At 38.4% G+C, this 14,775-nt stretch overlaps 1 protein-coding gene across 1 annotated transcript in view; it reads left to right on the top strand.

Moving 5' to 3' along the window:
• IMMP2L (inner mitochondrial membrane peptidase subunit 2) overlaps positions 1-14,775 on the top strand; it is a 772,705-nt gene that overhangs the window by 41,840 nt on the left and 716,090 nt on the right. The window contains exon 3 of the mRNA XM_019653032.1: positions 3,196-3,299. Within this exon, the coding sequence (XP_019508577.1) occupies positions 3,196-3,299 (104 nt within the window). The remainder of the gene's footprint in view (positions 1-3,195; positions 3,300-14,775) is intronic.

Raw genomic sequence — 14,775 nt, 5'->3', positions numbered from 1 at the left:
AAAGGAAACTGCTGTTTCCTGTATAGAATCTACCCTGGTCTTCCAGGCACTGACTGATGACTCTAATGTTTTACTGTTTGAAATCAGATGTGCTTCCTTCTGGTGTCCGTTTTGCTTTGTTTTGCTCTCCTCCCCGGCGTCAGCCTTTTGTTTACAGCGCCCTCCCTTTCAGCTCTAACAGCTAGCTTTAGGAAGGCTGGTCTGGGAGTGACTCCGTAAGGAGAGATCGGTCCAAGTGTCAAGGTTTGCGTCTATGGGGGTTCTTCTGCCCCCAGCCTTGGAGCACCAGGCTGTAAATTCTTAATTTCTGCAAGGAAACTGCAGCGTTTTCCTTTTCTTTTTTAAAAGGCTTCACGGAGAAGTCACCATATGAGCTGTGCCTTGAAAGATAGGTCACATTTTTCAAGTAGGGACAGGCATTGTGGGCAGAGGGAAAGTCTGATGATAGGAGATTCAAAGAGGGAGTTTGAGCCTGAGGATGACTGAAGACTTCTAGTGCGGGGGTAGGGGAGTGGTAATAATAGGGTTATCAAGGAGGGGAACGGAGAAGTATAATTGGGGTAGACTATGGGCTCTGCTTTCGGCATGTTGTTGTGGTTGTTGGTTTTTTTTTTTTTTTGACTCTTTCCACTTAAAGTTATTAATCACCTTCTGTGCTCAGGCGTCATGAGCACAGACATAAGAAATGATCTATAAGCATCAAAATGCTTATAGACTCTTACGGATAGATACAGACTCTTACAGATAGACACAGGGAATAATATAATACACATTTAAATACGCTATGACAGCAATGAGCAAGCTGTGATGGGAACTTGGGACTTGGATCACTTAATGGAGTCCGAGGATGGAAATGGGGAGAAGGAAAGATGGGGGGTATTAGGAGAGAACTCCCGTGAGATTGCCTCATGGGGTTCGAGTGCTCTGAAGTATGAGTTAACCAGATGGCAGGAAGGTGGAGACAGCAGGATACATTTCAGGCAGAAATATTTGCTTCTATAATGCCTTGGAAGTGAGGAAATAACCTGGGTACAGGGCACTGCTTGTGCTTCAGTTTGACTTGTAGGACCTGTGACAATGATGATTGACAGGGTCCTGCAGATCATGTGTGTCTTGATTTTTATCTTGAAGACAGCCATGCTGATAGTGATGGGAAACTAATGAAGGGTTTTAAGTTGGGGAATGGCTTGGTCAAAAAAGATGCCCAGCTACCAGTTAGAACTATGCGCTAGAATCTCAGCGACCAAGTTGGGGCTGGAGTACAAGTTTGACTAGCGGTTACAATAATGGATAAAGCATGTGTCCTACTTGGTTGTGGAGACAGATAGGTAAACAAAAATTACATGACAGTATGCTAAGTGTTGTGGTATGAAGTGCTGTGGATTGAGTTTACGCGTAGAGTAGGGGCAAGGGATTTGGGACTGTGGATTTAGGAGTAGTTGGTACATGGGCGATATTTGCAACTGAGGATATTGGTGAGATTTTCTAGGGAAAGCACTCAGTAAGTATTGGCTGTTATCAATATTTAATTATTAATTGCATAGTAGTTATAATCATCACCATTTTACTAGTAACGAAATTGAAACTTAGTAAAGTAACGTCCTTAAGGTCATATAGCTAGAAAGAAATGGAATCATTTCTTTCTGAGTTAGAGGTGAGATTAATGGTGATACATGGTGAGTTATATGATGATTGGTGATGGAAATATGATGATGGTAGAGAGAAACGATGGGCCATATGTGAAAGATGTTATGTATAATAATAATAATAATAATAATAATAATAATAATAATAAAAACCTTTAGCTTGGTGACTGGCTATGAAGTAAAAGGATAACTGAGATTTTAAGCTGGTTGACTGGGAAAATGGTAAATAGAATATAAGAAAATAAAGAAGAAAACTTTGATTTTTTGGTAGGAAATGATGGCAAACTTTATTTAATCATATTGACTTTTATGTCAGATAGTCAAGTGAAGTGATTAGCAGAGAATTCACAGCTACACATAGAGGTATTTAGGCATTATCACATGAAGAAGTTGGTGGCAGCTGTGAGAGCGTGTGAGGTCTCGAAGGATAACCAGTAGTTTTTAGCACAGAAAACCTAGGGAGTCAAAAACAAGGCCATAATATCCCCTACGCAAAATGTCTGCAGTGTTGCCCACATCTGCTTTGTAGAAAATCCTCAAATAATTCCAGGGATTTTTCGAAAAGACGCTGTCAGTACTGCTCCAGGGCCTGGCTGGTGTCTGGCATCCACGTTTGCCTCTCTCCCACCCTGCTTGCTGTGGCATCTTCTGCCATCACCATCAGCGAAGGTTCCAGCACCACATGAATGGATGCGTCCCCTCATGATGTCCTCAGAGACACTGCAGAATTAATGGTGAAGAAGCTCCCTGTTTTTCTGTTCTCTGTCCCACCACTGCCACCTCAGGGTTCCGACTTGTGGTTGGCTCTCTCTGCACGCTGTCCACGTGGCAGGTGTGTTGGCTTCCTGCTTCCTCAGTCACACTGTTATGCCCCATGGTTCCTGACCTTCAGAGGAATTTGTACACAAAGTATTTCTCAATTCTTGCCCATCAATCCTGAGGCACATCAAGACTTGTCTGAATCCTAGTCTGAAACCGCTTACTAGGGTTGTACTGGGACCAGGACCCAGGCTGCGAGCTCTCACGAGAAGAGAGAGGTTGGGGTGGGAAATTCCCACATTTTCCATGGGGGTCCCATCACTGTCTCTTCCACTCCCTTCTTCACTACTTCTTATGGGTGTTTTCCTGGTTCATTGGAGATTATTCTTCCGCGGATGGAACAATAGTACGTACTGTTGTGGAATTAGCGCCTATCTGAATATTCTGTTGGGAGATTTGATTCACTTCTTCCTCAAGTTTTTTTTTTTTTTCCTTTTAATCCTTAAAGCTTTCCATATTTCTTTCCTGGAGTTTAGTAGAGATTTAACTATCCAGCATGTTTTCCTTTAATATAAGTATTGGTAATGTATTTGTTTCCTGGTTCCCCTGTGAAGAACACGAATGAGCCTTTTTGAAAAGTCATCATTTGCAGTTACTTTGGAAGGGCAATTTATTGAGAGGGACTCTATTCGAAATGTTTTATTGCCCTGCACTAGAACTTTGAAGAGCAAGGAACCGTGAAGATGGACAAATACAAATGATAGATGTGCCTCTTCCTCCTTTTTTGTAGCCTTCCTTGAATCCTGGGGGGAGCCAGTCATCTGATGTGGTGCTTTTGAACCACTGGAAAATGAGGAATTTTGAAGTCCAACGTGGTGACATTGTGTCATTGGTGTAAGTAAATCAGAAACATACTATATTTGCATATAAATGATAATTATCTGATTTAACTGGTAACCTGCTAATACCATGGTGTCAATTATAAAATTAATAAGTACATTTAAAATGTACTGTTTTAAAAAATCAATTGTGAAGTGTAACAATGCTATAGAAAAGATTTTTATTTTATGTTTAAAATATGTCAGTTGATTGACATACTTGGGTATGGTAAAACGTGTTTAATGAAATGTTGATTGTTAATTATATTGATCTAGAGTACATGTATTTGGTATTAGTTTGCATTATTTTGAAATTTTGCATCTTGCAAGCAATCTCTTATTATCATGTTTTGTTAGTTTGTATAGGTACAGAATACATATTTCTAGAAGATGATAATTGTGACATGGTATTTGATGACATTTATATATAGGTATATCAGTAATTTAACCAAAAAAAGGAAGTTTGGAAGACTAGTATACTTGAAGCTTTTGTTTGGGACCAAAAGATGGCACTGTTTCTCTGTTCAAGTGTTATGACTGGTCAGGAACATAAAATGTATTCGTCTTAACGTAAAAAAGGAATGTCAAAGTGTGCATAATTGTCACAATGATATAATACATATTCCTAGTATATGCTTGAATGATTTAGATTTGAGATTTTTTTTTGGTTGTTTGTTTTAAAAGTAAATTCACACTGAGAAGACTGAAAGAGAACGTGGCTTATTTCTTCTGGTTTCAGACACTTACAAAAATTTTTTAATATGATTCCCTATTGTGCCAATTAGTGCATCGCGGTAGCAATTAATGTAGCAGTTACTGTCCTTTGTTTTAACAGTACTAAGAGTCTACTGTTTGGTGACGACTTCCAGTTTATACGGGTATATCTGATTCTTGAATTGGAGTGATTGTTTCTCGTTGGGTGTTATTTAAAATTGTTAAGTGAAAGCAGAAACATCATCTACTTGATTATACTTACCATTGGCTAGTGCTTTGCGGAAATAGATAATTTATAAATGTGTCTCTGTCAAGCCTGTTCTACCAGGATTCATCTGAAACTATATGAACTAAATCTGGTTAGTAACTAATCAAATAAGTAAAAGTGAGTGGAGTTTTGCATGGCAGACGTCCAAAGATGGGGATTAAATGCTTCTCCTGTTCCTGAGTGCTCTCTTTAGTATTAACCTACTCTTCAGCGTATACTCGTTTTTTGTCATTCAGAGTACTGTTTTTGCAATCTCCTTCGCAACCTTTTTCATGCTGGGTTAGCCTGTCGCGTGCTCATTATTCTTTTGCCTTTCGTTTGACAAGGTTACATCCTCACTTAGTCAGTGATGGAGAGGATGCCCAACCAAGTGAAAGAGGTCACACTCTAAGCAGACAATTGTGCATTATTTTTTTTTCCCATTAGAAACATGCTGACTATCTCTAAGCAAGTGAATTTGAATAGGTAATTGGAAATAAAAAAGGTTCCTTGAAATTCTGGGGTTGCATGGTCCATAAAAGTACCCTAGCATATCATACACTATTTAAAGAAAAGAGAACACAATTCTTTTATGTAAATATTAAAGTGATTGATATTGATTATATAGATTAATTTCAAACACAGTATATTCAAATTGATATTGATAACAAATTATAACCACTTTGGTTGAAGTGTATTTTTAATGAGATTATTATGTACTATATCTCTGTCTTGTACAAATAACAAATTTTCTTTCATAATGCTTGTTGCTAGCAGGTGTTACTTATGTAAAGAATGCTTAGTGATTGGTATATTATTTCACAACAAATAATTAAGCAGTAATTGATGCTTTTTTTGAGAAATAAAATGTCTCATACTAAATTCTTCTTTAGCATGATGTAATACTATAAAAGACACTGTCTAAGGTATCTTTTTAATCTAATGAGCAAAAATGCTTTTTAGACATGTCCTTACATATTTCTATATTTTATAGGCTGCTTCATTTGTAAAGGTTGATGTTGGTTCGATTAATGTTCATAACATACATTTAATTCCTGTCAAAAAACACTGAATATTTGCTTTTCTTACAAAATACATTGGTCTGGTTTTAACTTAGATAAAAATTGTCATTACTACATTAGATTATCCTATCTATTTAAGAAATGTGTGACTAATACAGAAATGCATGACTAAATTTTGAATTGATGGCTAAATGTAAAATGTGTAAAATACAAATCGATATTAATAACACATTTCATTGATATATAAGTAACCTTTGGACACAAAGTTGTATGACAGCTTGTATTTTAACTTATCCTGGGGCAGCATTTTATGTATTCAGAGTATGTGGAGATAAAGCATTTCTACTATAATATTATATATGCATTTCTTGAAAACTTTGCAGTTTGCAGATTAATACTTAAATCAGTAGGGCTTATGCTACTTTGTAACCAGAGTACTAATGAAAAGAATAACAATTCCATTAAAAATGCTAGCAGCACAGGGCCGGCCGAGTGGCTCAGTTGGTTAAGAGTGCAAGCTCTGAGCAAAGGGTCGCCAGTTCGATTTCCACATGGGCCAGTGAGCTGCACCTGAGCTGAGCTGCTGCTGAGCTGCCAACAGGTGGCAGGATGGCTCAGCTGGTGAGAGCATGTGCTCCTAACAACAAGGTTGCCTGTTCAACTCCCGCATGGGATGGTGAGCTATGCCCACCTGCAACTAAGATTGAACACGGCACCTTGAGCTGAGCTGCCCTGAGCTGCTGATGGCTGGCCGGATGGCAACTGGACTTGGAGCTGAACTAGCTGCTCCCTCCACAACTAAGACTGAAGGACGACAACTTGGCTGCTCCCCTTCCCCAATTCCTCAATAAAATCTTAAAAAAAAAATGCTAGCACACTTTAAAATACATATGAAATTTCTATTAAGTAAACATTGCAGTAAATGTAGGATTTTTCATAAAACAAAAAGGGTGATGGTAGCTTGCTGGAGGGTGCTATAAGGAAGGATTGTGGCTATGTACGAGGTGTAATAAAAAAGGGTGAATGTTTAAGTTAAAAAAAAATTATTACAGTAAAGACACATTGCCATTGATCCCCCTCAAAATACTCCCCCTCGCTTTGAACACACTTATCCCATTGTTCTTGCCCCTTTCTGAAGCAGTTCTGGAAGTCCTCTTTTGTGAGTGTCTTTAGTTGCTCTGTCTTAGCTGCCTCCACGTCCTGAATCATTTTGACTTTGGGGAAGAGCCAGAAGTCTCACGGTGTCAGATCCGGTGAATAAGGTGGATGAGGACACACTGTAATGTTTTTATTTGACAGAAATTGCCGTCATGGAGTGTTGTCATGATGGAGGATAATTTACAGCACACTTTAAAACACACCTTCTCTCAACCGTAGCTCACACCCGACTGACTGCATTTGTCACACACTGTTACTAAGGTTCCACGTGCCTCTTCTCATACTGAAGATCCCTGCCTTTCCGTTGGATGGCGCTCAGCGGGAGCATTTACCATATTTGTGATCATATCTTGTATACAAGGGCAGTGGGAACATTATTATCAGAAGTTACAAGTAGAGAAAAGATAGTAAACTTTGTGCAAAATGTACTGATATCAGAGATTTATGCTCTGCTCATCGCTTTGTGTAAAGTAGTTATACATCTATACCTATATCTATGTCTGTACCTCTGTCTACATCTATAGATCTCTTATCTCTATATCTATATTTATATATTATCTATAAGAGTATCTATATCTATATCTATATCCATGTCTATATCATCTATACCTATGTCTATACCTCTGTCTGTACATATCTCTGTCTCTAACTGTATCTCTATCTCCAGCTCTATATCATCTATATGTCTATCTCTATATCTAATCTATTTGTTTAACAAAGGTCAGGGTTAACCTTTCAGTAAGCACTTCTAAGGGTAGGGTTGAATGTATAATATACATTCCTTCCTGGCTTACTGTGTTAGTATACTTAGCCTTCCATTGCTATTATAAATGAAGCAAAACATTAATGATCTGGAAGAAAAAAAAAATCACATGTGAACCAATGCAGCTTCTGCTTTCTACCGAAATCCTTTCTCCATTTACCAGTTGCCTTTGAGTTTCATTCATGCGACAGAAACAAATGCTATAGCAGAACCGACTGTCCCTCCCATTATTGCAGAGGGTTTGTTCAGAGCTATGGACGGAGACTGTTCCCTAAAGCGAGGAATGCCTGGATAGGGCTGGGAGTGCGTATTGGAAAATGCTTCTTTGCATCACTTCCTGATCTTTTCCTGTCCCTTTCTTTTGGTAAAACGTAGGTTTCAGTGGAGCTATTGTTTAAGCAGGTTAATGTTAAATCAAAAGGTATATTTATTTAATAACACTGCTAGTCATGCAAAACATTATCTGCTGTCATTAAGTCCTCAGGATTACTAACTGTGTGTAGGTGACATTACACTCTTTTAGTGGATTTGCAAACTAACAGTGGTGACTAAGGTGGATTTTTTTATATCTTGGGATTGACTTTTCATTAACCTGAGCGATGGCCCTACTGCAATAGGCTTAACCTAAGTCACATTATTTTAATGTGACATATCAATTAATAAATCCATTGGGACAGAGGTTCCTTCATAATAAAGTTTCAAATAATCACATTTAAAAGTACTTTAACTTTTTATTTTGAAATAATATTAAACTTAAAGAAAAGTTAATAAAAACAGTATAGTTTCCATGTGCCCCTTAATATTTTTTTCAGTCTTATTGAGGAATAACTTACAAAATTATAAGATATTTAAGGTATACTACGTGATGATTTGATACATAGAGACTGAAAGGATTCCCTCCAACTGAGTTAATTAACACATCTATTACCTCACATATGTACTTTGTTTTTGTGTGTGTGTTTTTTTTGTTTTTGTTTTTGTTTTTTCTTGGTGAGAACATTTGTTTTACTCTTTTAGCAAATTTCAGTTATAGAATACAGTGTTGTCAACTGCAATCACCATGTTATCCATTAAATCCTCAGAATTTATTCATCTTATACCCACAAATAATATATTACCTTATACACAACCATAGTAGTTATTGAAACCAGGAACTTGACATTAATACAGAACCATTAACTAGTTTGCAGACCTTATTTGAGTTTCAGCCCTTTTCTTAGTAATGTCGTTTTTTTCCAGATCAGTTCTTTGGTCATTCCTTGCCTTTTCTGATGTTGACACTTTTGACAGATCCTGGCCAGTTATGTCACAGAATGGTCCTCACCTTTTAATTTTCTCCAGTTGGAGAAGTGTTGTTCTTGATGGCAGTTGCTGAAGAGGCTGTAGCAGTGGTGACTGTTGGGGGTGGGGTATAGATGAGACCCACCCAGGGGAGAAGGAAATTTTCATGCACAGGTCTTTTTAGACTCTAGGGACCACATACTTGTGTCATGTCTTGGAGGGCCCATGGCTTCCAGAGGTCCACACAGTCCAGTTTGTAGCTGCTAGGAAGCAAGGAGGGAGAGCAGTGCAGGTGGGGAAAAGCCTGTAATGGATCGTGGAGATAAAAGGAGCAAGGCTAGCTCACAGATTATACTATACTGAGCAAGTGTTCTAGAAAGTTCCAGAGAAAAAGGGTCGGGTGAGGGAATTCTCATTGACAAGCACCGTTGTATATCAGGCCATGGGTTATGTGCTTTGTGTATGCCATTTTTGTTTAATTCTCATAGCGGTATCTGGAGACTGCTATTTTTAACATGATGAAACTGAGATTTAGCAAGTAGATAGCAAGTAAATAGCAGAGGCAGACTTTGAATCCAGGTCCTTATGACCCTAAACCTGTTCTGTCTGATTAATAGGAACATATGTGGCTATTGAGTATTTGATATGTGGCTACTGCCACTTGTCAAAATGATAATATTTTGGATATATTCAGTCATGCAAAATATTATTAAAGTTAATCTACCTGTTTCTTTTTCCTTTTTTGATGTGGCTAGTAGGAAGTTTGAAATGACAGGTGACACACGTGGCATTTCTGTTCGACAGCTCTGCGGCTCAACCTTTTCCCCATAATGCACTGCTGCTCTCCTGGCGTGTGTCTAAGGTGAACTAAGGTGACATCCTAGAGTCGTAGTGGGACAATGCTGAGGCGGTTGCTGTGGAGCAAAAGCAACCCCTCCCCCCCCCAAAAAATAGATAAATATTCTGTGTTGCTGAGAATGTTGGGGTGATCAGGTCCAAAGATAAAGGAAAAAGGATATGCACCCTACAAAGAGAAGAAAAGGTTTCCACAACAGGTTTTGGTATTTACTCACTGCTTATTATTTTCTCATCACTGGACTAAGAGTTCTATTTTCATTTTTTGTTATTTAAGAAAACCCTATAAAGTAGACACTGTTGTGATTCCTATTGTGTCGATGGCAACCCTGAGGTATAGAGGGGTTCAGTAACCTTCTCATGGACATACAGCTAGCCAATGGCAGAGCGAAGGTGTGAAGGGCCCCACGTGGAGTCCTGCGTTCTTCACCAACGACGCCTCTGTGTGTGGTGGTGAGGCTTTGGTTGAGGACACTCACTCACTGTCAACAGTGAGGTCATGCAGGCCCTCATATCTCTGCATGCGTCGTATTATTCTCACTGCTGTAATGGCGTTTCTGAAACAGTGGGTCCTGAAATGCACTCTTCATTAATAGCAATAATGCTTTATTATGAACATACAGCATGCATACAGTTTTGACAGCTGGTTTGTGACACGCTAAACAAAGTGCCAGGTGCTGACAGATGGCCGCCGTGAAGGCTGCATCTCTCGCAGTGAAAGTGAGCAGAGTTCTGAAGACGGAGCCAAGGAGGGAAGTGGATGAAATAGAGTAAGGCCTTTGAAAAGGACATTAAAGTCGCCGGGTCCTTTGTGTCTTGAGCGCTTGTAAATTTTTAAAGGTCCTTTGACCCACCAAGGGAAATTAATTGGAGTCTGCTAAAAAAAACGAAATTCATGTTTTGAAACAAATGCCCAGGGCAATGATAATAACTGAATAATGACCCATAATTGAATTAAAAGCCCGTTATCTGTTGAGCTGAGAGAATATAATTGTGTATACTTATCTATTGTATCTGCATTCATTCCTGATTTTTTTGTTGTTGTTTATAGCCAAATATTTTGCTGTTTGTCGTTAATATTGTACATTTCAGGAACACAACATTAGAAAACTCTCAAAAGGACCACTTCATGGATGGTGTAGAGGCCTGACCACTGCACTGTACACCTGAAGCTGACATTGTATAATATTGTATGTCAACTATAAGTGAATATATATGTAGTCACGGGATGTGGAGTATAGTGTGGGAGTGGAATCAATGGAATTGTAATAGATAAGTATGATATCTGGGGGTGGAGGGTGTGGGGCAGTGGATTGGGGGAGAGGGGTTGTCACTTTGAGAGGTAAAAAGTATAACTATTGCACTGTGTTGTACACCTGAAACTAATTAAAAAAATAAATAAATTTAAAAAAAGAAAACTCTCAAAAGAAGGGTCTATATGCAGGATGAAGTACCTGGGTTTTCATTTTTTCAAAAAAATTAATTGTAAAAATATTGGAGAGTGATATTTTATTTCACTAATAAATTGGAGAGTGCATTTTATTTTGGTGAGAGATTTAGTTTTTGGCACTTTCAATTATCCCTAGTAATTTGCATTCATTACTAAGTATATTTATAAATGACACTTTAAAAGAAAATGAGATAGTATAAGTATCATTAGTACCCTTTGTCATAGATTTAACTGACTTTGTAAATGCTGTTCATAGGCCTACTAAACGTTGGTGCTCTTAAGGTAGCCTTTACTAGCAGTTTGCTTCCTTGAGTAGAATAAACCACCTTCACAATTTTTATATATTTAATTATGCAATAAAACATTTTTTTTTTCGTCAGAGACAAGTTGCAGCTTGGCAATGAATATTTCAGTGATCATAAATTTCAGCTTTGAATATTGAGATTTTATGGTAACGTAACCATAGGAGATATCCATAGCTTCTGCTCAACCCTTTTCATAAGCCTTATATCCTTTGAGAGATGACTAGAAGTTGTCAAAGAACAAAGTTATATAGGCAACATTCTATGAAATAGTGTTTGTAACTGTTTTCGTTTTTATGTGAAAAAATTCAGCCCCTGAGAACACTGTTACTTTTATTTAAAAAATAAAAGTGCAAGACTGCATTTACAAAGAAGGAGTTCCCAATATACTTTCTGTATTCTATGTAAGGAGTCAGATCGAGCTGTTGAGGAAAAACATTTTGAATATAAGTTTAAATAATAATTCTAAGATAAATAATTAAAATTTTAGAGAAGCAAGCAGCTTGGGTTTCAAGCAGGAAATATAGCACAGAAAAATAAACTATCATAAATACTCTTGGAACTAATAAGATATAAATGCATACATACAGATAGGCTGCTAAGATCAATCAATATCTGATTTCCACTTCCAGATATGATAGACTAGTTTATTTCAAAGTGAGGCCCATACTGGGGAAAATGAGAAAGCTACATTAAAAAAACCCAAATACAAAACACCAAAAAACCCTCCAAAAACCTAAAGGCACAGTAGCACTACCCAGGAGCAGAATTCCCAGAGTAAAGAGAAACATATTGAGGGGAGCTCTGTATTCAGTGCCACTCTTAGCCTTGGCCATTTGTCACTTGGTAAGCAGCACTGGCCATGAGGCTGAGAAGGCAGGCAGGGCCGCGAGATGGTGAGATGCTGAGCAGAGTTTTGGGAGGTTCACAGTGCTAGGGGATCACCAACAGGAATTCAGGGAGGAGGGGCTGGGACCCTGGTAAAAAAACCCAAATGTCCTTGGAGTTAGGGAAAACTCAAAATAGACCATGACTTACAAAATTTGACATGCAGCCTCTGGTAAACTCAGTCTTGACTTTATAGTAACTGCCTTTAACTGTCTGTCTTGCCAGAAGCAAGAGATATCATGCAGTCTCTAAATCTTGGTACACAACATGTGGTCATCAGTAAAAAAATTACCATGCACATCAGAAGCCAGGACTGAGATAAAAACAAAAATAAAACAATAAGTAATAGAAACAATCTCGTTGTGATCTGGCTAGAATGATCAGATATGGGCTATAAAATAATTATCAGTATATTTAAAAATTGATGAAAACATGGATAATTTCATCAGAGAATCAGGTTCTATAAAAAGAACTGGAGAAAAGTTCTAGAAATCAAAACTAGTAATAACTGAAGCAAATACCTCAATAGGCGAGTTTAACAGCAAATTAGATACAGCTGTGGGGAGGATTAGTGAACTGGGTAATAGGTTATTTAGAATATCTAGAATATGGAGGGATAAAAGAATGGAACATACAATGAATAGTGTAAGATACACACATGTGTATATATAGGACATGGTAAAAAAAAGGCCTGATCTCTGTTTAATTGGAGTGACAGAAGAGGAGGATGGGGTGGGGAGGAGTAAGGGAGTAATATTGGAACAGATAAAGACCAAGAACTTTTCAGAACTCATGAAAAAACAACAACCTCCATATTTAAGAAGCACTCCGAACCCTATCAGGATAAATACAACAAAAAACCACATTTAGGGCACACAGTAGTCAAACTACTAAAAACTGAAGAAAGAGAGAAAAACCTAAAAGGAAAGTAAAAAAGATGTATTACCTTCAAAGAAGCAAAAATATAACTGACTTTTCAACCAGTGGGAGATAGGGAACAAGTGTGTGACATCTTTAAAGTCCTAAAGGAAAAAGAATTTCAACCTAGAGTTTTGTACCCGTTGGAACTATTCTTCAAAGAAAGAAAGAGGAATATATGTACTTCTTTTCAGACACCAGCCCCCAGCAGGCGCTCCATTACGCCACTCGACTTCACTTACAAAACAAATTCTAAGGGTCAAGCATTTCCAGAGCCCAGCTGTACAACATTAGGCTCCACATGGGGGCCCTTCGGAGCTCAAGCCCACGTGACTGGCCCGGCCACGTCTCTGTGAAGCTGGCCTGGTGATTGGTACAGGGGTGGGCACTGGATTTAAGCAGGGCTAATCTGAGCCATTCCTGGAAACGGACTTTTAATATCTGGGGTGAAAAGTTATATTATTGTTAAGTTATTAAGTTTGCACTAGAAGATCTGTTACAAAACAGTCCCATTTCCTTAAATAAAATTGGTGCTGAGTGTAGTGGGCAGAATTTTGATCCCAGGAAGATTCTGTGCCCTGCTCCCCAGGACCATGAACATGATGAGCTGTCTTTCCTATGAATAAATTACCTTGCATTGCTAATGGGGCTTTGCACGTGCAGGTTGTAAAGGTTGACCTTTTGCTCACCTTAAAATGGAGACGGTATCCAGGTGGGCCCAGTGTAATCACAGGAGCTTTTAAAAGCAGAGGTGAAGGAGGAAGTGAGGTTGATACAGCAGAAGCAGTCGGGGAGGCCCGAAGCGGGAGAAGGGGTCGATGCCCTGTTGTTGGTTTGAAGATTCAGGGGCCATGAGCAGAGGACAGCAGGCTGCCTCTACAAACTGAGAATGACTTCTGACCAAAGGCCTCGAAGAGATGGGACCCCAGGCCTACAACCGCCTACAACTGAATTTTGCCAAAAACCTAATGATCCTGAAATGGATTGTCTCCCAGTCTCCAGAGAGGGCCCAGACCAGCCGACACCTTGAATTTGGCCTTCTGAGACCCTCAGCAGAGCGCCCAGCCGAACCCGCCCAACTTCTGTCCTAGAGAATGGTGAGAACAAATGGGTATTATTTCAAACCCTTATTTTTGTTTTCGTTCATTAGAGTAGCAATGGAAAATCATGTTCAGTGGTTTAAAAATGCAAACAGTTCTAATACGACCTTAAAGATGTATAAGGAAATGAACTTTTATAAAAGATTCTTATCAAGCATTTGGAAAACACTGGTTTTAAGTATCTGACTAATTACAAATTATTTTCTTTTACATAAAGCAAATCTGTAAGCCTTGACCTGCCGAGTCCTTGGTGAAAGAATACAGGACTCGGCTTGGGAGATATCACTTCTTTCAGCTGCGTCACTTGCTAACAGGCTGAGCGACCTGGACAGGTTATCTTAGTTATTCTTTGGCTCAGGTTTCGCATTTGCAAAATAAAGAGGTGTAGTTTGTCTCTGAGGTCTCTTCCATTTAAAAAATTGCATGAAAATAGTTTTAGGCCTAAAGATGGAACATTTAAGGAGCTGGAAATAAATCAGTTCCTCAGAATATTAGAAAAAGATGTTGTATACTTTTGTAGCTAGAGTCAAACCTGATTTGAAATTTTTTAAGGCGTGATAGCCATGATGGCACATTCAACAGAAATTGTAGAACAAATGAGGAGAATTTGGACACCAGGGCTTTTTTGGTCAAAGGCATCAAATGAGTATATGCTTATTAAGTTTAAGTCTTTTGTTGAAATTAGTGAAATTGAAAAATTAAAAGCTGTCAGGTTGGTGTGTTACAAGAAGATGGGAGCAAAATCCTCTCCTATTTGAAAATAAGGAAGCTGTAGAAATCTTAAATTTCTTTAC

This window comes from Hipposideros armiger, unplaced genomic scaffold, assembly GCF_001890085.2.
Source record: "Hipposideros armiger isolate ML-2016 unplaced genomic scaffold, ASM189008v1 scaffold_192, whole genome shotgun sequence".
NCBI lineage: Eukaryota > Metazoa > Chordata > Mammalia > Chiroptera > Hipposideridae > Hipposideros > Hipposideros armiger.
Note: the sequence above shows the minus strand (reverse complement) of the source record. Positions and strands in the feature narration are given on the sequence as shown.